Source organism: Rhinopithecus bieti, unplaced genomic scaffold (genome assembly GCF_001698545.2).
Source record: "Rhinopithecus bieti isolate Rb0 unplaced genomic scaffold, ASM169854v2 scaffold_34397, whole genome shotgun sequence".
NCBI classification, from domain to species: Eukaryota; Metazoa; Chordata; class Mammalia; order Primates; family Cercopithecidae; genus Rhinopithecus; species Rhinopithecus bieti.
The window spans coordinates 712,668-739,182 of NW_016814574.1; the positions used below are offsets into that span (position 1 = coordinate 712,668).

Consider the following 26,515-nt stretch of genomic DNA (forward strand, 5'->3'; position numbering starts at 1 on the left):
ACGACAGAGCCAGAGCCTGTCTTAAGAAAAAAAAAAATTTATTGTGAGCTATGAACCTAAACTTGGCTCAAAATGAGGGCTTACCTTCATTCTAATGTCAAACCTATGAATGTAATTTGGGGTTATCCATTTCAAATTCAAGTAATTGCTAAGTCTACAAAAAGTATATGCAGCCCTTTTTCCTTTTAATCTTACAAGATAAGCATCTGAATAGGTTTCTTCAGCCAACCTTTCACCATTTATTCTTTGCACTTCTTTCCACTATATCCTTCTTTGTGATCAAAGTAAACAGCAAATTGTAAAGCAAGACCTTTATAATAGTTATTACTCTTTAGTTACCTAAAATATCATATTTATGATGTTTCATTTAGGACAGACATATAAAATAGAATCCTTATATTTTCATATAGTTTGCTTAAAAGTTATTAACTCTGTTTTATTCCTATGAATTCTTAGATACAACACAGGCTTAAAGATAAGATCTATCAACTAGAATATAACATAGCCATGGATGCCAAAGCAGATTACCTCAAAGAGATGTGAAAGTGGGGTGGGGGACCTTCAGCTCTGTTGGCAATGCTTTATTTCATTTAAAATGAAACGCAGACCCGGCAATAGTGGCTTACAGAGGTTGAGGTGGGCAGATCACTTGAGGCCAGGAGTTTGAGACCAGCCTGGCCAACATAGGGAGACCCCGTCTCTACTAAAAATACAAAAATTAGCCAGGCATGATGGCGAGCGACTATAATCCCAGTTACTTGAGAGGCTGCAGCATGAGAATCACTTGAACCTGGGAGGCAGAGGTTGTAAGTAAGCCGAGATTGCACCACTGAACTGCCTGGGTGACAGAGTGAGACTGTCTCAAATAAATAAATTAATTTAATTAAATGTACTGCACTCCAGCCTGTGAGACAGAGCGAGACTGTGGAAATAAGGGAAAGAAAGAAAAGAGAGGAAAGAAAGAAAGGGAGGGAGGGAAAGACAGGAAGACAGGACAGGATAGGACAGGACAGGACAAGAAAGGAAGAGATCTGAAGCAAACATGTCAACGTTGGCATATGTTAGTTCTAGGTGATTTACATACATGACTGTTTACTGTATTGTTCTTTCTGTTCTGTGATATTTACATTCTTTTCATAAAAATCTCTGAATCAGCAACTGAGGGAAAAAAACTAATTCAGGAATTATTTCACCTGTCACTTGTATTTATTTTTTATTTTATTCGCACTGCACTCATACACATTAAACATTTTACTTAACAAAGTTCATTGCTTTGGGTACTTAATTTATGTATGAAATTAATGACCTTTTATTCAAAGCACTACTGTTGTTTGCTAGAGGAATGACTAATACTACAGAAGGTGATGACTCATTGCAGTGGAATTTTGCTAAAAGCAAGACAAAGCTTTATACCTTTAGGTGGGGATAAATTACAGCTTCATACAAACGCACTTACTAGTAAATCAAAGAGGAAATTAAAGGCAGTAAATCTATGACCCGAATGCAAACTAATGGGATGCTTTTCAGAGATTTTCCAGGAGTACAAGCAAATCCTTTTAGATTTGCAGCATTAAAAAAAATGCTATGTGGTATCGAACACAGTCTCTGCAATTATTCTTCAGGGGAAAACTTTTGCTGCTTACATAAAATAACCTCAGGGGCAAGGAGTAAAGAAAGTATCAAAGACAGATCAAGGAAGCTGATAATTACTTTAAAGATTATTGTTTTGCAGATAGAGGCAAAAGCTACCATGGATATCTCACTATTAATTCACTCAAATGATTAAAAGAAAGAAAACACATCAAGGGTGGCATTTTGCTCCAAATGACTGTGGATTCATATAGTAAGAAAGTACTTGTACCCAGGCCCCAGTGATCTTCCCACCTCAGCCTCCAGAGTAGCTAGGACCACAGGCATGTTTCCATCACATTCAGCTATTTCTTTTTTTCTTTGTAGAGAGAGAGTCTCCCTATGTTGCTTAGGCTAGAAACTCATTTTGAATACCATTCTGATTTCTCACAGAATAAGTTACATTTTGAAATATCTTACTAATTTAGTAAGAAGATTATTGTGATCTATTCACATTCTTACCCAGTTTTCCACTGCTTGATTTAAACATTCTTTTCCTAAATGCCTTTCTATTAATTTGCTACATAAGCAGCTCATAAGTTATTTTTTTGTCACTGCTGTTCGACTATTTTAGTCAGATGCTTGTCTGGACTCTTCCAAGTCTTACAAAGATAACTAACAGTTGTGTTCTACTTAATATCTATAGTAGAGTCTTCACCAAAGATGATGCTAAGCATCTACAATATTAACTTCCAGCAAAATGGCATCTCTGATTATTTTAGTATTGGGTAACAGTTTGGGAGAATAACCACACTGTACTCTGTAAGGAATCAAAGTCAAAGTGCCAAGTGCTTTAGGCATTTGTCCTTACAAAAAGCACCATGCTATCCCCTCCCTAGAGCGAGCCCAGGCTAGAAAGAGTTTACTGTGGTACAAAAATATCACAAAGGGTCCAGTGTGACCCATAACATTTCTAGTGCAGATCAAAACTAAGTTATATAGTTTTTCTTTTGGGAAGGCAGCAAGGCAGATGAGAAAAAAAGTGAGCTAGAGAGTAAAAATGATCTGGATTTAACTTCTGAGTTCTGCCTAACTTTGGGCAAATTACTTAACCTTTGAAAATATAAGAATTCTCACTGGGTACATGTAAACATGTATGTGAAAATAACATACCTACCTACCTACCTACCTACGTACCTATTTTGAGACAGGGTCTTGCTATGGTGCCCATTCTGGTCTCAAACTCCTGGGCTCAAGCAATCACACTGCCTCAACCTCCTGAGTAGCTGGGATTATAGATGCACACCATCACGCAGGGATAAAAGAGACATTTAATCAGCACTGGTAACTCATTATGAGGCAGGAGAACAGGGTCTGGAGGCGGGGAACCTAAGGCCGATTCATGCTGACTTTCTAGAACTAAATCAAAAGGAAAACCCCAACTTTCCATGCCCAAGTAGCAAAAGGACCAGTGGTTACTCCCTTTGTACTCTCCCCCCACCCTTTTTCTGCATGGCAGACTAAAAATTGAAAGTACTGGGCGTGGTGGCTCACGGCTGTAATCCCAGCACTTTGGGGGCCGAGGCAGGTGGATCATGAGGTCAGGAGATCGAGACCATCCTGTGAATGGTGAAACCCCGTCTCTACTAAAAATACAAAATAATAGCCAGGCATGGTGGCAGGCGCCTGTAGTCCCAGCTACTCAGGAGGCTGAGGCAGGAGAATGGCGTAAACCCTGGAGGCGGAGCTTGCAGTGAGCCGAGATCGCGCCACTGTACTCCAGCCTGGGCAACAGAGCGAGACTCTGTCTCAAAAAAAAAAAAAAAAATTTGAAAGTACCTCTGATCGTTCCCCTCCCACAACCAATCAGGATGGTCAGGGGCCAAATCTTCATTTGCATAGATATGCAATAGGAATATAACTTTGTAACTTCACTTCAGTCTCTGATTGGTTGTATGTTTATGTAGGGTGTAGCTTTGCTTCAGCCTCTGACTGGTATCCTCCCACAACCAAACAGATTGATCGTGGGCCATTACTTCATTTACACAGAGTGTACACCAAGTAACCAATAGAAAACCTCTAGAGGGTATTTAAACTTCAGAAAAATCTGTAATGGGCTCTTGAGCTGCTTGCTTGGGTCTGCTCCCACCCTGTGGATTGTACCTTCATTTTGAATAAATCTCTGCTTTTGTTGCTTCATTCTTTCCTTGGTTTGCACGTTTTGTCCAATTTTTTGTTCAAGACGCCAAGAAGCTGGATGCCATTCACCAATAACAATTATACAAATTCAGATTTCTACTATATCTAAATAATGCAATTAAGTTGCTTTTCATCTTTACATTGTCTGCAAAAATGACAAATTACAGGCCTACCATACAACATTCCTTGAAATATGAAAACTGTTATCAGGCTCTTACCATCAGGCTCCTCTCAGGCCAATAAAGTAGTATCACTGTTTATCAAAGCTTCTATGTATTAATACAAATGCACAACACAGTTTAATAGTAGGAAACTAAAATGGGCTTTTAGGATCTACTGTATATACTTATTAGCTATGGAAACTCTGGGCAAGTAACTTGCTTCTCTGAGCTTCTGCTTCCAGATCTTTAAAATGAGGACAGTATCACATTTCTTTTTTTTGTTTTGTTTTTTGAGACGGAATCTCACTCTGTCGCCCAGGCTGGAGTGCAGTGGTGTGATCACACAACCTCCACCTCCTGGGTTCAAGCAATTCTCCTGCCTCAGCCTCCCGAGTAGCTGGGATTACAGGCATGTGCCACCACACCCGGCTAATTTTGTATTTTCAGTAGAGACGGGGTTTCACTATGTTGGTCAGGCTGGTCTTGAACTCCTGACCTCAGGTGATCCACCCACCTCAGCCTCCCAAAGTGCTGGGATTACAGGTGTGAGCCACTGCACCTGGCCTCACATTTCTTATAAAATCACTTAAAGAATAAATGAAATAAGGTACACATTCAAAATACGGTCACTACCTTCATCTTAATAAAGTAAAACAAGGCTAAAAGAAAATGAGGGGAAAAAAATACATACCATGTTAACCGCATCTTGATCAAAAGGATTCCATTCTATATTCTGAGGATAATGGGCGAGAACTTTGGATTTGAACGTTCTTCTCAAAGGACTCTGGTCAAAATTTTCACCTACAACAAATAATACATAGTTAATATCTAGAACCTTTCCAAAAGCATGTCATAGTTTTATATTTATTTTATAGACCTACTACTGACTGATAATGTTGAGATCTGATTCAATTTCTGCCTCTAACCATCTGACTTGTAAAATCCCAGTGGACAACTAAAAAACTTAACAACAGAGCAGCATTTAAAACTTCAGAATCTGAATTTTAAAATCCTGGCCACTCAACTGATACTAAAAATCAAAATACGGTAATATAATCATTGCCGTAACCTAATTATGGTACACATTTCAGTGTGTGGTAATAAAAAAACTATATGAAAACATTTACTTCAGAAAATAAATGTCTTGTATTAAATGAATCATATGTCTTACGATCCTAAAATTTTATACACACTTAGACCCCCATGCTACAGTGCTCAAAGGAGGCAATTTGGCTTGAGTTTCCACAAAAATCTCTGAGAAATGTGACTGCATATCCAGGTTGTTAAGTAACAAAACTAACAGAATTACAAACATCATTGCTGAGTCATCCTGTTTAGTAGACAGAACACATTAAACATACTAACCTTTTAAAATAAATGAGCTATCCTAAGTTAAATTCATTATCTGGCAAAATTCTGGAAAGATAAAATAGGCTACATTTTAATTACATGTAAGAAAATTCAGGCCAGGCACAGTAGCTCACGTCTGTAATCCCAGAACTTTGGGAGGCTGAGGTAGAAGGATTGCTTGAGCCCAGGAATTTGAAACCAGCCTGGGCAACATGGTGAGACACTGTCTCTTTTCTTTTTTAAAAAAATAAAAATAAATTTTTTAAAAAGTAAAAAATTGAAAATTCAATAATAGCTATCAGATTAGTTTTTTTAACCTCCTCAACCAGAGTAATTCCCTTAAGACCTATTATCCCTAAATGTTTCATGAAATATTTTAAGATAGATGGATCTGAAATTCTCGATGTCAAAAATCTGGGATCAAGGAACTAGAAGACCTTGCAGCAATTTTGTTGTGTTCTGTGTCTTCCTACTTTTAGAGTTCTAATTAAGTACAAAATACTAGCTATTACAGCAAAAGATAAATGTCACTTAGCAGTATTTATACTATTAAAAATATCACAAAGCAATTTGATTTATGAGTTGTATTTGACTTCCAGTTAGACTGTTTCTATTTTGGGTAAAAATATGAAAAAAAAAAAAAAAAACACCTTGGAATGCAAAACAAATCACAGAAGGAAGAAAAGTCGCACTCAAAATCTTGCTGGAGACTACAACATAAAATACATAGGAACTTTTTTGAATGAGGACACGTAATTTAAATATATTTGCTGAGGCAACTACTATTTCTAATTGAAGTCCTTGGCTAATGATGATTATTTTATTTAGATTCCTCTGACTTATTTAGGCAAACATTTCATCTCTGTATTTTTCTACTCCATACTTCCATCTTCTAAGAGTTGAGAGCACTCATTTCTAGAAGAGAAACTGTCAAAGACATCCCTAAGCAGAGTTTATCAATTTTTGCACCATGCTTCTAGAGTATGTAAGCATCAAAAAGTCAGTAGAGGAATGTGAAACTGTCCATGAGAGTCAATGTGGCCGAAGAACAGATTCAGGGCTCAGAACTGATTTCAGGAAGAGTCCATGATGTTTTTAAGCTGATGCTACATTTTCCTGTGAACACTTAAGAAATTTTAAATTACTCACTTCTTCAGTAAAAAAGTTACTTGACCAGAACATGGTGGCTCATGCCTGTAATCCCAGCACTTTGGGAGGCTGAGGTGGGGAGATCACTTGAGCCCAGGAATTTGAGACCAGCCTGGGCAACACAGTGAAACCTCATCTCGAAAGAAAGGAAAGTAAGGGGGAGGGTGGAGACTAGAGGGTGAGAAGGAAGGAAGGGAGGGAGGGAGGGAGGACAGAGGCAGGGAGGGAGGGGAAGGGAAGGGAAAAGGGAGAAAGAGAGAGAGAGAGAGTAAAGAAAGGAAAAGAAAAGAAAGATTTTTAAAAGTTACTTTTCATTTACTTTAGAGAAAAAAACAAAATTTTTCCTAGTTATAAAGTCTATGCTGCTGATTGTGCACTGACACAGCAAGTGTATCTTCATGGTATACAGCCATCGAGAAACCCTCTCCACCTACCCTCTAACACCTCTAACACCAGAAATACTTGCTTTTATTATCCATAAATGTAAATAAAATATGAAATACTGCAGAAGCAGAAGAAACATGACATAACCTATCATATAACTCCTTGTAACACTTACCTTTTAATTCAGTTCTGCCTGTGTATACTTAAAATAACATTATCTTCATTCATGTATCAAGTTAGTAATGGAACAGGAGATATATCAGAAAGGTCATGAAAGTGCCATTCTCAATATAATTGTTCTATTAACTAAGGAACATTGCACCTTCTTGAGGCACAAAGAATTCAGGAGAAGGAAACCACTTCCAGAAAGAAATAATGTTACAAAAACAAAAAAAGCCACAAAACAGTAACAAATGTAACAAAAGAAAAGCAAAACCACCACCACTCCACTTATTAGACTGCTTAAAAAAGGGATAACAGGAAAGATCATTGCTGTATATACACAGCTGTCTTGGCAAATATGATTTGGAAGGATATTAGAGGAAGAACCAATTATTTCGAAATTCTGGTATCACTGTTAAGAATTTAGAAATGGTCTGGGTACAGGGGCTCATGCCTGTAATCCTAGCACTTTGGGAGGCTGAGGCGCGTGGATCACTTGAGGTCAGGAGTTCGAGACCAGCCTGGCCAATGTGCCGAAATCCTGTCTCTACTAAAAATACAAAAATTAGCCAAGCATAGTGGCATGCAACTGTAATCCCAGCTACTCAGAAGGCTGAGGCAGGAGAATCAGTTGAATCCGGGAGGTGGGGGTTGCAGTGAGCCAAGATCACACCACTGCACTCCAGTCTGGGTGACAAAGTGAGACTCCATCTCCCCCCCCCCCCCAAAAAAAAAAAAAGAATTTAGAAATGACTGGATGCAGCTATTCCTGCCAGCACCAGCCAAAATAAGAGAATCTCGGTGATGACTTTTGGGGATGAGAGATGGGGAAACAACCTATACTTCTCATTTTAAAGACATATTTCATAAAGCTCTAACTTAGAATTTACTGCTGGGAAAACAAACAAAACAAAACAAAAAACAGGAGAATAATTAAGTCTAAGAATTTGGATTCCCAGGAAATGAAAATTACATAAGCATCCTGTACTTAAAATTTACCTTTTAAATATTATCTTGAAACAAACAAGGACTATAAATTTGTACAACTACCACAGCTACATATCAACTTAACTCCAAGTAATACTGCCAAATAACCTCCTACTAAATTGAAGCTTTTCCTCCTAAGAAAGTAGGAAATATCTGCCAAGAGAGCTTAAAGGCTACTGAATACGTGTTTTCAAGGCTTGAAGCAAATGAGGTCTTTATGAAAATTAAGATGCAGATGAGAGAAGAGAAACATAAAATAACATCTGTAAGTCTGACCAAGCAAAACTGAATAAAGAAACATTTACAATGGGCTTGGGGTCACTTTAAATAATGCTTTATAACAGCCCATCCTTGTTTTTAATTTTATTTTTACCTGAAGTCGTATTTGCAGCATCTTGGCTCTTGCCATGACGATCTGCTTCTAGCCATTGGTACAAAACTACATAATGCAACAGAAACAAAAAAGCTTTATGAACAAATAAAACAAACAAACAAAAGCAAAATGACTTTGAAGAATGGAAAATGAGAATAAATAATTAACCAAAAGCAGTTAAACAGGAGACATTAACATCAGAGTGTAGCTTAACACCAATGGAATGTAGCTGATAAGGGGTTAGTAATGAAAGCAAAGAGAACAGGTAATTTTAACAAAATAAGTGAAATGCTATTAAATATCTGTTAACAGTTTTCTGTATGGGAAATAGCACACACATTCTCTTCTTAATGCCTATTTAAAGAGGAATATTAGGAGAAAGCTAATGTTTCTATAGTCAGATATCACACAAGTTGAATATCCCTCATCCAAAATGCTTAGGACCAAGAAGGGTTTTGGATTTGATTGTATCAGATTTTGAAATATTTGCATTATATTTACAGGTTGAGCATCCTTGATTAGAAAATCGGAATACTGGCACTCAAAAGATCAAATTTTGAGCATTTTAGATTTTGGATTAGGAATGCTCAACATAAAAAGTATGACAGTAAGACTAAATGACCAACTTTAAAAATTACATCCTGGTTGGGCGTGTTGGCTCACAACTGTAATCTCAGTACTTTGGGAAGCTGAGGCAGGTGGACTGCTTGAGGTCAGGAGTCGAGACCAGCCTGGTCAACATGGTGAAATCTCATCTCCACTAAAAATACAAAAATTAGTTGGGCATGGTGGTGGGTGCCCATAATCCCAGCTACTCAGGAAGGCCATGCAGGAGGATTACTTGAACCCAAGAGGCGGAGGTTGTAGTGAGCTGAGATCATGCCACTTGCACTCCAGCCTGGGTGACAGTGAGACTGTCTCAAAAAAAAAAAAAAAAATTACATCCCAACCACTGCATATTGATTAGAATGGCTTAAGTCCCAAAAGCTGACTCTACCAAATATTGACAAGGAAATGAAGTGTCAGTAATTCTCATTCACTGCTGATGAGAATGCAAAATTGTATGGCCACTTTGGAAGAGAGTTTGGCAATTCCTTACAAGGTTAAACAGTCTTATCACATAATCCCACAACTCCAGTCTAATCATGAGAAAAACATCAAATTCCAAGAGGAGTAACCTATAGTATATCTGTTAAGTACTCGTCAAAACTATCAAGGATAACAAAAGCAATGAAAGTCTGAGATTCTGTCATAGCCAAAAGGAGCCTAAGTAGACATGACAATTTATGTGGCTCGGATACTTCAACAGAAAAAAGACTGATATGGTTTGGCTGTGTCCTCAGCCAAATCTCATCTTGAATTGTAGTTCCCATAATCCCCACACATCGTGGGAGGGACCCAGTGAGAAGTAATTGCATCATGGGGGTGGCTGTTCTTGGGATAGTGAGTTCTCAAAAAATCTGATGGTTTTATAAGGGGCTTTCCCCCACTTCACTCTGCACTTCTCCTTGCTGCTGCCATATGAAGAAGGATGTGTTTCCTTCCCCTTCCACCACAACTGTAAGTTTCCTGAGGTCTCCCCAGCCCTATGGAACTGTGAGTCAATTCAACCTCTTCCTTTTATAAATTGCCCAGTCTGAAGTAAGTATATCTTTATTAGCAGCATGAGAACAGACTAATACAAGAATATTAAGTAAAAACTAAAGAAATCTAAATAGAGGCCGGGTGCAGTGGCTCACGCCTGTAATCCCAACACTTTGGGAGGCTGAGGCGGGTGGATCACCTGAGGTCAGGAGTTCAAGACCAGCCTGGCCAACATGGCAAAACCGCATCTCCACTAAAAATACAAAATTAGCCAGGCACGGTGGTGCGTGCCTGTAGTCCCAGCCACTTGGGAGGCTGAGGCAGGAGAATCGCCTGAACCCAGGAGGCGGAGGTTGCAGTGAGCCGAGATCGCGCCATTGCACTCCAGCTTGGGTGACAAGAGCGAAACTCCATCTCAAAAAAAAAAAGAAAAAAGAAAAAAAGAAATCTAAATAGAGTGTAGACTTTAGTCAGCAATAATGTATCCATATTTATTCACTAATTATAACTAATGTACCATACTACTATAAGAGGTTAATGATAGGTGAAATTGTGTGTGTAGGGTGAGGCGAGTATATGGGAACTCGATTCTCAATTTTTCTGTAAATATAAAAACAACTTTATTTTAGAAATTACATGCCGGGCGCGGTGGCTCAAGCCTGTAATCCCAGCACTTTGGGAGGCCGAGACGGGCGGATCACAAGGTCAGGAGATCGAGACCATCCTGGCTAACCCGGTGAAACCCCGTCTCTACTAAAAAATACAAAAAACTAGCCGGGCGACGTAGCGGGCGCCTGTAGTCCCAGCTACTCGGGAGGCTGAGGCAGGAGAATGGCGTAAACCCGGGAGGCGGAGCTTGCAGTGAGCTGATATCCGGCCACTGCACTCCAGCCTGGGCGACAGAGCGAGACTCCGTCTCAAAAAAAAAAAAAAAGAAATTACATTCCAATATTTAAGGTAAAAACACCAGCAACATTATATCCAATCTTATAAGTAATCTACCTTTTATAAATCATGTTTATCAATGCAAACATAAGCTGAAATTTGCTTTATACTGATATCCCATTTAATCAATACTATTCCTAAGCATAATTATGAAATGTCAACTCTTGGAGGAAAGTTTATTACTGTAATGACACAGGCTGTAACTTAGCAGCTTTGAAGGGTGTTAAAACTTCTGAATGTCTTTTATTGTACTCAGATGTCTACAACTTTCACACATCTTTAAAGAGATGTCAAAGTCTTTCTTTTAAATAGTCAATAATGATATTGCAGGGTACCAATGGCCAAAAGAACTTGCTATCCACACCCCTAACATTTGATGATCCAAGGACAGCAACAAATACTAAGCTTCTATGCTGGGGGGCTACTTACCCACAGATACTGTGGGAATTGAATATCCCAAACAAGGTTTACAGAAACTTTTCATGCTCTCCCCTCAACAAAAACAGCAACAAAGGGCTGAGAAAGCTGCCTACAGAACTCCTGAACTGGAATAAAAAAGGAACCGATTTATTACAAATATCTGAGAGAATCCTGAAATCATCAAAGTGGTTACTTAGATCTCTGAGGAACAGCCAAGGCTGTGAACTGACGTCCATGGTCATGGATAGATAGCTGAAAGACCTCTGAGCAGACAAACATCCAAGTCCTCAGTTAAGGGTGCCCCAGAGGGCACAGAAGTCAGCACCCTCCTCCAGAGACACACTTCTGGGAGGCAAACAATTGTTACAAATGGGACTAGCACGAAAGAATTCAAGAAGTAGACCTCAATAATTAAATATATACTACAGGTATTTCTCTTCTCTTTAGTTTACAGGGATAACAGCTACTCATTAGAGGAGGAGAGAGGGGAATTATACCATGACACAAAAATCTCCCCATTAGGAAAAGCAAGCATGAGCTTTACAACTGACAGTGAAGGCTGGGTGCAGTGGCTCACGCCTGTAATCCTAGCACTTTGGGAGGTGGAGGTGGGCAGATCACTTGAGTTCAGGAGTTTGAGAACAGCCTAGGCAACATGGTAAAATCCTGTCTCTACAAAAAATATAAAAATTAGCTGGGCATGGTGGCAAGCGCCTGTAGTCCCGGCTACTCAGAAGGCTGAGGTGACAGACTGGCTTGAACCCAGGAAGTGGAGGCTGCAGTGAGCTGTGATCCACTCCAGCCTGGGCAACAGGGCCAAACTCTGCATCAAAACAGACAATTGACACTGAAAATCACTTCCACAAAATGAGATGCAAAGTAGGGAAACAAATCCATTAACTGCTCTAACAATTTTGCCCAGCTCCTATCTTAAGCCTAGATTTTCCCCTGATTAAGGCAGAAACTCTTGGTTATGTTCAGGTTATCACTAGGAATATTTACCAATAGTTCCAATTACTTCATATAGCCCTCGTTTCTGGTTTTATCAGAGAGGTTTATCATGTTTGCTTTCATGTTTCATTGATAAAATCATAGTCTGTTTCTAACCAGAGACTCTCCACAAAACAAAGCTAAGTCTCACACTATTTCCCTCTCTTCCTGTCCTAACAGGTAACCCCAGAAGCCTAGTTTTAAAGAAAATCATTAATAAAATGAGACATGAAAGCTATTCCAGGTCACTTTAACCAGTTATATAAAGAACGACACATAAGCAAAAATCATTTTAATAGATTTACATATTCAAATATTTCATCCTTGCCTCTAGATTACCAAAGTACAATTAACTTCAGTTTAAATAATTCAGAGAATTTCCAGTGAAGTAAGTGCATTTGATTCAAGAACGCTATAATGTAAATCACCATTTATATAAAGTTTGGACTTTAAAGTCTACTTTATAGGACATATATTTTAAAAAATAATGTATAATTAAAAAAGAAGTGTGATTAATTTTTTAACTTAACATACTAGAATGTACATGGGCAGCTGTGGAAATACTGAACTCCCCAAATTTCTCACTCTCCATAAAATACATGAAATATATCATAGCACAAAAGGTCTGCTACTATGAATGTAGATGATGTTAGAATGCCAAGAACACATCTCTCTTTACTATAGAAACATGAGATCTGGCCTTCCGGTTGCTTCACGCTTCCTCTCAGTTGGCAGTGGAAACAGGGACCCCATCCCCAGCTCAAAGCTACTGGCAGAGAGTTCTGTAGCATGTTTGTGGGGTTGCAAGTGAAGAGGAAATTTTGAGATTTATGAACCTTGGGGGCTATTTTTCAGCCTGATCATCACGGTTAAATATTTCTTCACTCACTCTCCTCCCTAAACCTTCCCACTAGGAGGGCCTCAGTAAGTTCCCTCCTGCACTATCCACTTCCATCATAGCCTGTGTGCAACCAGAGACTTTCTCCACAAAACAAAGCTAAGCCTCACACTATTTCCCTCTCTTCCTGCCCTGACAGGTAACCCCAGGAGCCTAGAAGTCTTAAAAGAAAATCTGCTTCTGGCTGGGGGTCAAATGACTAGTTCTTGCCAGTGAAATGTGGACAGCAATGACATCATTTCCAGGTCAAGTCACACAATCTATCTTTCCCCTGCCATCTATCAGCTAAACGCAAAGGAGGCCTTAAAAGATGGAAAGTTCCCAAAGTGGAAGAAAGCTGAGTCACTAAATGTCTCTGTGAAGTAGAGGGCCTCCCACCTTGGCCTACATTACACTAAACGTGAATGAGAAAAACTTTTATTGCCTCATGCCACTGAAGCATTATGGGGTTGTTATTACAGCAGTTAGCTATTTGTGTTTATTCGCCTGAGTTTTTATTTGTGTTAGTTTTGACCTTCTGTCTATAATACTAACCCCTGACTGTATCATACCTTCTATTGGTAACTTCTCTACATTGCTTGTTACATGTTTAAATACATGAGTACAGTTCTCCAAGTATAAGGACAGAATTTGCCTTTTTTTTTTTTTTTAAGACAGAGTCTTACTCTGTCACCCAGGCTAGAGTGTAAGGTTGAGATCTTGGCTCATTGCAACCTCTGCCTCCTGGGTTCAAGCAATTCTCTTGCCTCAGCCTCCCAAACAGTTGGGACTACAGGCACGCTACCATGCCCAGCTAATTTTTGTAGTTTTAGTAGAGACAGGGTTTCACTATTTTGGCCAGGCTGGTCTCAAACTCCTGACCTCAGGTGATCTGCCCACCTCAGCCCCCCAAAGTGCTGGGATTACAGGCATGAGCCACCATGCCCAGCCCAGAATTTGCCCATTTTTAATGCATGTTCTCTACTTTTCATAGAAAAAGCCATATATCCTACTAAGCTACTTATGAAGACCACAGGTTCTAGCCCATGACAAGCTTGTTATCCTTTCTAAACACACAACCCCCAAATCTAGTCAGCAACCTTGAAGGTCTAGGGTGATGGTCACATGAGGAATCAAACAAAAGAATCTTGGAGGGGTCTCTGCAAATTCATTGACCCAATTGAGGAATTCAACAATACAGAAACTTAAATCCTGGTAATATTAAAGTTTTAATTAATTATTTTTTTTTGAGACACGGTCTCACTCTGTTGTTGTCCAGGCTGGAGTTCAGTGGCACGATCATGGCTTATTGTGGCTTGGGCCTCCCAGGCTCAAGTGATTCTCCCACCTCAGCCTCCCACATGGCTGAGACTACAGGCATGTACCCTCATGCCTGGTTAATTTTTAAAACATTTTTGTAGGGGCAGGGTTTCGCCACATTGCCCATGCTGGTCTTGAACCCCTGGGCTCAAGTGATCTGCCCGCCTCAGCCTCCCAAAGTGCTGGAATTATAGGCATGAGCCACCTTGCCTAGCCTTAGTTAAGATTTCAGTAAGAGTACATCAACATCAATCTAGTAAGCTTTGAGTTTTTAAGAGATTCACAATATCTTTCCTCTTGATTACATCAAAATTAAAGAGCCATGTTATATTTAGCTAACACTAAATATACTTTCTCTTTTTAATTTATTATTATTATTATTTTTTAAAGGCTAGTCAAGTGAAGCAGTGTGAGTGGAGAAGGAACAAAGAAATCTGTAACTGATTGTGATGCATTAGTTATCAACACCTCTGCACTCGGACCAGCCTAAATACACTTGCAATTACTAAAATTTATTCACTGAAAACCAAAAGTTTACAACACAGTTATTCTGTTTCAATCTCAACTGAGTATACTGCAATCTGATTCTCTCATTAGCCACCCAAAGTTAGCACAGACCCCACAAGTAAAAGGGTATGCTCCCAAATAAGAGTGCCCTTATTTTAGACACCAGTCACACTTTGGAAGTCCCAGGCTACCTGCACTTCTAACAGGCTGGCTATAAATTTGAGTTTCCACAAGCCCCTCAGGTATGCTAAATTCACTAGAGCTTGCAGAACTCAGGAAAGTGCTACATTTACAATTACAGTTTTCTTACAAAGGACACAAATCAGAAGGACCAATCAAATGAAGAGATATATAGGGTGAGAGCAAGAAGAGAATGCAGTTTCCATGCCTCCTTCTTGTGGAAAAAGAGCATGTCACCTGCTTTCCCGTGCGCATACATCAATGTGTTCACCAACCAGGAAGCTCCAAATCTCAATGTCCAGAGTTTTTGCTGGCTTTACTACATACACACGACTCATTAAATCATTGGCTACATGACTAAGCTGAATCTCCAACTCCTTTCCCTCTCCAGAGGCCAGGTTGGCTCAGAGTCCCAACCACATAGTTGGTCCTTCCAGAGACAGCTCCTATCCTGAAGCTATCCAGAGGCCCATCATTAGTTACCTGTTAGCATAACAATCCCGTGGTCACTCAGGAAATTCCAAGGGTTTGAGAAGTTCAGAAAACATGGACAAAGATCAGACAAATTCTTTTTTTGTTTTAAAGACAGGCTGCAGAGCAGTAGTGCAATCATAGCTTAGCAGTCTCAAACTCCCGCCGCAGCCTTCCTTGTAGCTAGGACTACAGGTGCACGCCACCATACCCAGATGAGTTATTTTTATTTTTCATGGAGACAGAAAAATAAGTGTTTCTTGGCCTCACTCCTGGCCTCAAGTGATCCTGCCTGGGCCTCCCAAAGCACTGGCATTAAAATAATTTGCCACTGCACCTGGCCAAATTATTATACAACAGTTTTCGGCACTGCGCAGCTTACCACCAATCAAATAACACGACAGTAGATTATATACTTGCAAAAATAACCTTAGCAATAAATTCAAGATCTAGAGTTCTCTGATAATAAGGAATAAACAAAGTTTTTGATCCTAGCCCATGTCTGTCATACTAATACTAAAATCTGAAGTGAGAAAACAATTTTAAAAAGTAATTTAAGTATTGTAACTGCTATCATGAAACTCTAAGAGGAAAGAGTCCATAATTTTTAGATTAATAAATGTCATGTGCTTGCCAGTGGGTAGTAAATAATTTTTGTTATTCTGAAGAACATCTAAGTGATTTGCAAATAATACATACAGCCAAGAAAACAAGGTTCTAGTGCTGGCTGAATATGCTGGTCTAGTAGCCTAATGCAAATCACAATGTCTTTTAGCAAGGGTTTTCTCTTATATAAAACATTATTTTATTACTAAATTAGAAACACATTATTAATTATTCTTAAGTATCTACCTTCTATGGAAATTTTTTATCCAATGCATTTCTGGGAAAGCATATTATTATCCATGTCACATTTTATTATACAGTATAAAACAAATCTTTCCCCGTTACTAAAGAACATACTCCTTGCTAAAGAGACACCAACAGAGCCACACTTTGCCTTCCGGAACAAAACAAAGTAACTCAGCATTAAAAAACTTACAGCTGACAAGTAACACTATGGAGCAACACTGCTAAGGTGATTCAAACAAACTTTCCTGAGGTATGTCTGAAAGAAGCAGTCATCTGGTCAGAGGTAAAGTAGACCTTTCCCTCCATTTCCATTAACTACTTTTGTTGCCAATACATGCTATCACCAAAAAAAATTCTATAAGAAGTCAAAAACACAAGGAACTCAGTTAAGCTTACATAGGGATATCAGTGATTTACACAAAAATACCACTTTCTTCCTCCTACATTAGAAATCAACAGTTCTCTAAAAGAAAGATATAAATTACAAGGTAGAGAAGGGGGTACATTTGTTCTACCAATGTAAAACATCACATTAGTCAATGCAGTCTTTAGTAAACAGACTAACCTGTTTCATGGTCTATGAAATTATCCTAACATGAGCAAACTAGGCTAAATATGTTAGAAACAAGACTCACTGGGAAAGATAATCTTCCTGCAAGAATCAAACAGAAGTCTCATTATTCTAACAATTAACTGAAGTTGTTAGTGGCTTAAAATGGTTCAGTTGATGTGATTTTTGCTAAATAGAAACAGTTATCTGAGTCTCTGCATTAGTGTGTGGCCTTTTATCTAAAGGCCTTCAAGGCCCTCCCCTACTATGTTTGGTGTTAGAAGATCCAGATTTTAAAATAGTATTGAGGTTCTGCACAGACTGAAAATCATGCGTCACGTGTATCAGGAGGAGAACAATGACCTACAAGATGACAAAGACCCTCCCAGCTCTATAAGAGACTGTGATTCTCAAAGCTACTACCCAATGTACTTTTTTGAAATAGAAAGAAAAAAGTCAAGTCACTTTGGGGCGGGGGGCGAGGTGTGAGCCATTTTAACCACTTTTTGAAGTTCGCAAAATTAACATAAAACAAAGCAACCAAAACGAAAAAAAGTGAGGTGAAGGTAGCAGAATTTTCCTCTTCTCCATGGGAAAACAAAGTCTTCCTTCCTCCCTCCATCAGAAAAACATAAAAAGAAAATCCTCAAGATCCCCAGGCCTGAGTTTCAATTCATGACTTTTACTATACACCAACAACCTCCACTTGCTGTCTCAGACTCAGCAGCCTCAACATCAATGTTTCCACAACTGAGCTCATTTTTCCCCTCAAAGCTTTTCCTCTGTTGACAGTGCCACAATTCATGTAGCCATCTAAGCATTATTATCCACTTATTCATCCCTAAGGAGGAGTTAATTTGGCCAAGTGTGGCGGCTCACGCCTATAATCCCAACATTTTGGGAGGCTGAGGCATTCTAAGGGGAGAGACCCATAGTTTTGCATGCCTATAGGCCTAGCTACTTGGGAGGCTGAGGCAGGAGGACCGCTTGAGCCCAGGAGTTAAGAGGTTACAGTGTGTTATAATTGTGCCACTGAATTGCAGCCTAGGTGACACAGCTAAGACCCTTTCTCAAAATAAATAAATAAAAAATAATAATTTTAAAAAACTATTGTTGGCCGGGTGCGGTGGCTCAAGCCTGTAATCCCAGCACTTTGGGAGGCCGAGATGGGCGGATCACGAGGTCAGGAGATCGAGACCATCCTGGCTAACATGGTGAAACCCCGTCTCCACTAAAAAATACAAAAAACTAGCCGGGCGAGGTGGCGGGCGCCTGTAGTCCCAGCTACTCGGGAGGCTGAGGCAGGAGAATGGCATATAAACCCGGGAGGCGGAGCTTGCGATGAGCTGAGATCCGGCCACTGCACTCCAGCCCGGGCGACAGAGCGAGACTCCGTCTCCAAAAAATAAAAAATAAAAAAAAAATAAATAAAACAATTGTTGTTTTAAGTGGCTAAATTTTTAGATGGTTTATTATGTAACAATAAATAACTGGAAAAAATAGTGAACAAAATATCCAAAAACATCCTTGCTCTCACAGTTTACATTCTGAGAAGGGAGACAATAAGTATAATAAATTATACAGTATGCTGGAAGTGCAGTAGAAAGTTAAAAAAGAATAAAGTGAGGAAAGCTGGCAGTACACAGTATAAGTTGCAGTATTAAGTAGGATGATAAAGATGGCCCTCATTGAGAAGATGACGTTTGAGCAAACTTGGAGACAGAGAATTAATCTTACCTCCTTGGGAAAATCAACGTGAACTAAGATACCAGTCTCACAAATTCAGTCCCTGCCAACTAAGGTCCAGATTCCTTGGACAGCATTTGAGGACCACCATGATCTAGCTGAACCTACTCTTCCAGCTTTAGTTTCTGAGGCTCCTGCACTTAAGCCATGCCAAATGACGCAGGGTTCCCTTTTAAGTATGATATCCTATGGGTCCTTGCTAGAATTCATGTGTCTGAAACATCTTCTCCCTTGTAATAATATTCTGTTGCCTCAAGTTATTATGCCAAATTTAGCAGCTTAACACACCCACATTTATTATTTCACATTTTCCATGAGCCAGAAGTCTGGCACAGCATGGCTCAGCTGATTCCTTTACTCTAAGTCTGACAATACTGACACCATCCTGTTGATAGGGCTGCATTCCTTTCTGGAGGCTCTGAAGAAGAATCCACTTTCTTTATTTTTATTTTTGAGATGGAGTCTCGCTCTGTCACCCAGGCTGGAGTACAATGGCACAATCTCAGCTCACTGCAACCTCTGCCTCCCGGGTTCAAGCAATTCTCCTGCCTCAGCCTCCCCGGGAGCTGGGACTACAGGCTCCCACCACCACACCCAGCTAAAGAATTCATTTTCAAGCACACTGAGGTTATTGGCAGAATTCAGTTCCTTGTGGTTGTAGAGCTAAGGTCCCCATTTCCTTGCAAGCTGTTAGCCAGGTGCCCTTAGCACCTAAGATCTCTCTTTGGTCCTTGCATGTGACACCCAACATCTCAAATCGAACCATCTTGTACTTGAAATCTAATTTTTTCTCTCTTCTGCAGCAGCTGAGTTTTCTGCTTTTAAGGACTCGTGATTATACTGGACACACGTGGATAATTCAAGCAACTCTCCCTATTTTAGGGTCGGCTAATTAATAACCTTAATTAAATCTGTAAAATTCCTTAACAGCAGAACCTAGACTGCTCTTTAACTGAATACCCAGAAGACAATGTTTGGGAATACTTTTAAAATTCTGCCTACCACACCCCTTCTTCCATGTCTGCTATTAGGCTCCTACACATCTTTAAGAATTCTACTCAGGGCTTCCGTGATGTTTTGGCCAGGCACGGTGGCTCACGCCTGTAATCCAGCACTTTGGGAGGCCGAGGCGGGCAGATCACGAGGTCAAGAGATAGAGACCATTCTGGTCAATGTGGTGAAACCTGGTCTCTACCAAAAAAATACAAAAATTAGACGGGCGTGGTGGCGCGTGCGCCTGTAGTCCAAGCTGCTCGGAAGACTGAGGCAGGAGAATCACTTGAACCCGGGAGGCAGAGGTTGCAGTGAGCAGAGATCGCGCCACTGCACTCCAGGCCTGGCGACAGAGCAAGACTCCCGCCTCAAAAAAAAAAAAAAAAAGAAAGAAAGAAATTCTACTCAGGGCTGGGTGTGGTGGCTCATGCCTGTAATCCTAACGCTTTGGGAGGTCAAGACCAGGGTAATCACTTGAGCCCAGGAGTATGAGACCAGCCTGGCCAACACAGTGAGACCCCATCTCTGCAAATTAAAAAAAAAAAAAATTAGCTGAGCATGGTGGCAAGCACCTGTAGTCCCAGCTACTCAGGAGGCTGACGTAGGAGAATCTCTTGTGCCCTGGAGTTCGAGGCTGCAGTAAGCTGTGACTGCACCACTGTACTCCAGCCTGCAGGCAGACCCTGTCTCAAAAAAAAAAAAAAAAAAAAGAACTATTCAGAAGAGCCCTCCTGGGAAACCTTTTCTTGACCTGTCAGAGAAAGAGTTTCTTCAGTAAACACTACAAAATCTACAAATTAGAAGCGATTTTTATGGTCAATATTTTAAAATTCCGTATCTAATTTTAAACGAACCACTATCGTAACAAACACTGCCTAAAAAATATATATTATATATATATAAATATATTTTTTGAGATGGAATCTGGCTCTGTCCCTCAGGCTGAGTGCAGTGGCCGAGCTCATGCTCCTGCAAGCTCTCCGCCTCCCGGTTCACGCCTTTCTCCTGGCCTCAGCCTCCTGATAAGCTGGGATACAGGCGCCCGCCACCTTGGCCCAGCTAGTTTTTTTTGTATTTTTTTAGTAGAGACGGGTTCACCGTGTTAGCCAGGATGGTCCGATCGCCCTGACCTAGTGATTCCCGCCGTCTCGGCCTCCCAAAGTGCTGGGATTACAGGCTTGAGCCACCGCGCCCAGCCACTAAACAAATATTAACTGATGTGTTAAAATAAAAATTTTTCTCAACAGTAAGGTTCGAGATAAAGCATTTATCTTCCTTTCTTGGTTATCTTATAATACATGAATATGATGTCTCCTTTTTCTGTTTGTTTGTTTTTTTTTTTGGGAGACAGCACTGTGAAGTTCTTGGAACTTTGTTCTCATAATTGCTATGGCATATTGCTGTCTGCTTACCATATTACATTAACACTGTTAAATTCTATCTTCCCCTTTAGAAATTAAGCTCTTCAACGTATTACTCACCCTTACATCCTCAACACCTACTTAATATTGTGCCTGGCAGTAAAAATGTTTGTTGAGTAAATGGATAGATGAACAAAAATTGTACTTTTAGGTCTGAATTATATACTCCAAAATTTTTAAAACTTATTTAAAATATTGGTAGCTTTGAAAATGATTCATTTCAAAGCCTTGACTATATAAACTAAAATTTAAGAAATAAAAACATCCCCTCCACTATCTGTTTGTTTGTTTGTTTGTTTGTTTGTTTTGAGACAGAGACTTGCTCTGTTGCCCAGGTTGGAGTACAGTGCTCGGCTCACTGCAACCTCTGCCTCCTGGGTTCAAGCGATTCTCCTGCCTCAGCCTCCTGAGTAGCTGGGATTACAGGCACGTGCCACCATGCCCAGCTAATTTTTGTATTTTTAGTGGAGACGGGGTTTCGCCATGTTAATCAGGCTGGTCTCAAACTCCTAATCTCATGATCTGCCCGCCTTGGCCTCCCAAAGTGTTGGGATTACAGGCGTGAGCCACCGCACCAGCCTCCACTGCCCTTTTCTTTGACATAGGTCTTGATCTGTGACCCAGGCTGGCGTGCAGTGGTACAACCACGGTTCACTGTAGCTTGGACCTCATGGGCTTGTTAAGTGACCCTCGCACCTCAGCATCCAGAATAGCTGGGATTACAGGCACACACCAACACACTCCCTGGTTACTATTATTATTATTATTTTAACTTTTAGTAGAGATAAGGTCTTGCTATGTTGCCCAGACTGGTCTCAAACTCCTGGGCTCAAGGGATCCTCCTGCCTTGGCCTCTCAAAGTGCTGGGATTAGAGGCATGAGCCACTGCACTCAACCCATTTTCTTTAGAACATTTTAGTCCTTTAATAATGTGTTGATTTGTAAATTAAAATTTGATACCTACCTTATTTCAAACATAGAGATATTATTATTGCACTGTATATCCATCATGGTGTCACATAATCAAAATTTCATTAACCTTTGCTTTGAATCCTAGATTTCATGGTTATCTTTTTTCTTCAGCTTTGTATTGGTCAAACTCATTTCATTGTTTTAGGAAACTTTTAAAAGTAAATTTAATTTTAGAATGGTTTTAGATTTACAGAAAAATAGGGAAAATAGTAGAGTTCCCATATACCCTAAACCAGTTTCTCCTAATAGTAACATCTTACATAAGTATAATACATTTATTAAAATTAATGACTAGTATTTGGTACATTATTGGCGAAAGTCGAAACTTTATCTAGATTTTCTGAGTTTTTACCTAAGATCCTTTTTGTATTCAAGAATCTCATCCAAACTACCACATTACATTTAGCAGTTAAGCCTCCCTAAGTTCCTCTTGGCTGTGACAGTTTCTCAGATATTCCTTGTTTTAGATGACCTTGCTAGTTTTGAGTAGTATTGGTCAGGTATTTCGTAGAAGGTCCCTCAGTTGGGATTTGTCTGATGTTTTTCTCATGATTACACTGGGTTTATAGGTTTGGGGAAGACCACACAGGTAAAGTGCCATTTTCATCACTTAATATCAACGGTTCATACTGTCAATGTGACATCACGGTTGATGTTAACCTTGATCATTTGGCTAAGATAGTGTTTTTCAGGCTTCTCCACAGTAAAGTTCTTTTTTCTCTCCTTTTCTACATTGCAGTCTTCAGATGGAAGTCACTCTACCCAACCCACATTTTAGGAATAGAGAGTTATACTTCACCTCTTGAGAGTAAAGTATGTATCTACTTCAATCATTTGGAATTCATCTGTAAGGGAGACTTGTGTCTCTTCTCCCCCATTTTCTAATTTATCTGATCATTTATTTACATCAGTATGGACTCATGCACATTTATTTTATATTTTGAGTCATGACAGACTTTTATTTTTCCGCTCAGTATGTTCCAGTTTTGGCCATTAACAACTCTTTTATTTGGCTCCTATGCCCGTTTGATGCATCCCCATTTATGTGTTGTGTGGCTTTTATTCTTTTTTGGGTTTCTGAGCACTTCCTTAATTGCCAGCAGTATAAGGCTCATATTTCTTGGCCCATTTCTAGAAATCAGTCATTTCTCCAAGGACCCCCTGCTCCTTTAATTGCAAAATGGTATTAGAAATTAAGATCTCTGGGGTGTCAGTGCTTGTAAGCCCCTTGAATAACATTTTTTTTTTTTTTTTTTTTTTTTTTTTTTTTTTTTTTAAGAGACAGCATCTCACTCTGTCATCCAGGCTGGAATGCAGTAGCACAATCATTGTCCATGGTAACCTTGAACTCCTGGGCTTAATCAATCCCCCTGTCTCTGCATCCCAAGTAGCTAGGATTATAAGAATGTACCACCACACCTGGCTAATCTTTCAAAAAAAAAATTTGTAGAGCGAGACAGGGTGTCACTGTGTTGCCTAAACTGGTCTCAAACTCCTGAGCTCAAGCAATCCTCCCACCTCAGCCTCCCAAAGTGCTGTGATTACAGGTATGAGCCACTACACAAAGCCAGGATAACTTATTTTTACTTCTTACCTAAATATGCAGAAATAGGGGAAGGTTGGATATACCAGTTTATAAATAAAATGTTTAAATCTTTTATAACTATAAGAGCAATAGGTTGTATCATCTAGTTGAGGTTTGTAGTAACCTATGCTATCTATCTAGTTTTATGTAAGTACACTCTATGATGTCTGCACAATAACAATATTTTTTTTTGAGACGGAGTCTCGCTCTGTTGCCCAGGCTGGAGTGCAGTGGCCGGATCTCAGCTCACAGCAAGCTCCGCCTCCCGGGTTTACGCCATTCTCCTGCCTCAGGCTCCTGAGTAGCTGGGACTACAGGCGCCCGCCACCTCGCCTGCCTAGTTTTTTGTATTTTTTAGTAGAGACGGGGTTTCACCATGTCAGCCAGGATGGTCTCAATCTCCTGACCTCGTGATCCGCCCGTCTCGGCCTCCCAAAGTGCTGGGATTACAGGCTTGAGCCACCGCGCCCGGCCAATAACAATATCTCTTAATAGTGCTTTTCTCAGAATGTATCCTCGTCATTAGGCATGTGAGAATGAATAATTATGAACATGGGCTAGTTGAAAGAACACAGGAATACTCCCGACTTTGTGTAAATATTTTTACCTTGTTTGTACAAATTCTAGAATAATGGTTTTATAGGACTATGAAGGTTATTTAATAAAAATTTAAGGCTGGACGCAGTGGCTCACGCCTGTCATCACAACACTGTGGGAGGCCAAGGTGGGTGGATCACTTGACATCAGGAGTTTGAGACCAGCCTGGCCAACATGGTAAAAATTCGTCTCTACTAAAAATACAAAAAAATTAGCCGGACATGGTGGCGTGTGCCTGTAATTCCAGCTACTCGGGAGGCTGAGGCAGGAGAATCACTTGAATCTGATTCAGGACGGCAGAGGTTGCAGTGAGCTGAGACTGCACCACTGCACTCTGTCTGGGTGACAGAGTGAGACTCTGTTTCACACACACACACAAAAAAGTTTAAGATTTGTGACACTGGGTGCAATGGCTCATGCCTGCAATCCCAACACTTTGGGAGGCTGAAGCAGGAGAATCACTTTGGACCAGCCTGGGCAACATATCAAGACCTTTTTCTCTACCAAAAAAAGTTTTAAAAGAGTTTTAATTGAGTAGCTGCAGTCCTAGCTACTCAAGAGACTGAGGTGATAGGATTACTTGAGCCTAGGAGTTCGAGGCTGCAGTCAGCTATGATAGTGCCACTGTACTCCAGCCTGGGCAACAGAGTGAGACCCTGTCTCTAAAAAGAAAACAGAACATAAGATTTGTGATTGTAAGCCGAGTGTGGTGGTGCGTGCCTGCAGTCCGAGCTATTTGGGATGCTGAAGTGGGAGGATCACATGAACCCGAGTTCAAGGCTGCAGGAGGCTATGATTGTGCCACTGCACTTCAGCTTGGGTGACAGAGTGAGACCCCATCTCTAAATATATACACATACATTTTAAAAAATTGTGATTATAATTATACTGAAATTATAAGTTTAAATTATCATTATGATTACTGTAACAGTATTTGATTCTTTTACAGTATGAAAGAGAAATAGATGAGAAATAACCTGGGAAACTACATTATTAATTTTGTGCTTCTGTAAGACCATTCCACATACTTACAGTTTTGCAGATATACTTACATGCTGGGTAAATTTTATTGCCATAAATGTTTATTAAGTTGTACTTCTGTGAGAGACTACAGTGTGTTAATTCCTTTCAGGATGAGTTCTAAACAACCTCCCATTTTGTATGGATGAATGAACAAAAAAAGCAATGAACTTGAGATTTGTTCAATTATATACAATTAATCAGTAGAAAAACTGTTAACATAGATATGTTTTTTGCACTAAGATTAAATTCATCTATTCACTAGCAACACAATATTACTGGTATAAATAGACTACTCAAAATTCTGTACTACCAACCAACAAATATATTGAGTCTTGCTATAAGCTTAGCCAAGCATATTGGGAATATAGAAGATTTACCAGTAATGGTTCTTCCCTCAGTGCTTACAGAAGAAATTCTTGAAAAGGCAAAAATTCAACTGTTAAGAGACAATTACAGCACAATAGACAGACTTTAGAGCATATTTTAAAATAATTTAAATATAAGCATTAAAAGCTACTCTTTCAGAAAAATGTGATTACACTTATCTTTCATGTAGATATACTGGCTGAACTTGCTCCTTTTGATAATTACTAAAGTATGTCATTTATTTATATTCATTTTCTCTAATGATGTACAGCATATTCTCTGTGTTAGTATATCTCACACCTAAACAAATTAAGCATGGGTGGGCATGGTGGCTGGCATCTGTTATCTCAGCACTTTGAGAGGCTAAGGTGGGCAGATCACTTGAGCCCACGAGTTTGAGACAAATCTGGGGAAGGGCAAAACCTTGTCTTCACAAAAATATAAAAATTAGCCAGGTGTGGTGGTGCGTGCCTATAGTCCCAGACAGCTACTTGGGAGGCTGAGCTGGAAGGATCACCTGAGTCTGGGGATGGTGAGGCTGCAGTGAGCTGTGATCACACCACTGCTCTCCTGCCTGGACAACAAGAGTGAGACCCTGTCTCAAAAAAAAAAAAAAAAAAAAAAAAAATTACCCCCAAGTCATGAAAAAACCTTGACCCATTATTTATTTTTTCCATTTCTTCATCACATTTGAGCTTTCATCATTGATGATCGTAGTCATTTTTCCATTCTTTGGTTGCAGAACAATATACTATTTATGTGTTCCTTCAAGACTGATAGAA

The 26,515-nt window shown here is 39.7% G+C and overlaps 1 protein-coding gene across 3 annotated transcripts in view; it reads right to left on the minus strand.

The window, feature by feature from the left end:
- Window positions 1-26,515, minus strand: part of DENND5B (DENN domain containing 5B) — a 190,298-nt gene that overhangs the window by 89,603 nt on the left and 74,180 nt on the right. For 2 of the 3 annotated variants that reach the window (XM_017851477.1, XM_017851476.1), the window contains exons 2-3: window positions 8,335-8,400; window positions 4,621-4,730 (exon numbers count right to left, since the gene is read on the minus strand). In XM_017851477.1, the coding sequence (XP_017706966.1) occupies window positions 4,621-4,730; window positions 8,335-8,400 (176 nt within the window). The remainder of the gene's footprint in view (window positions 1-4,620; window positions 4,731-8,334; window positions 8,401-26,515) is intronic. The other variant, XM_017851478.1, reaches the window with a different exon arrangement.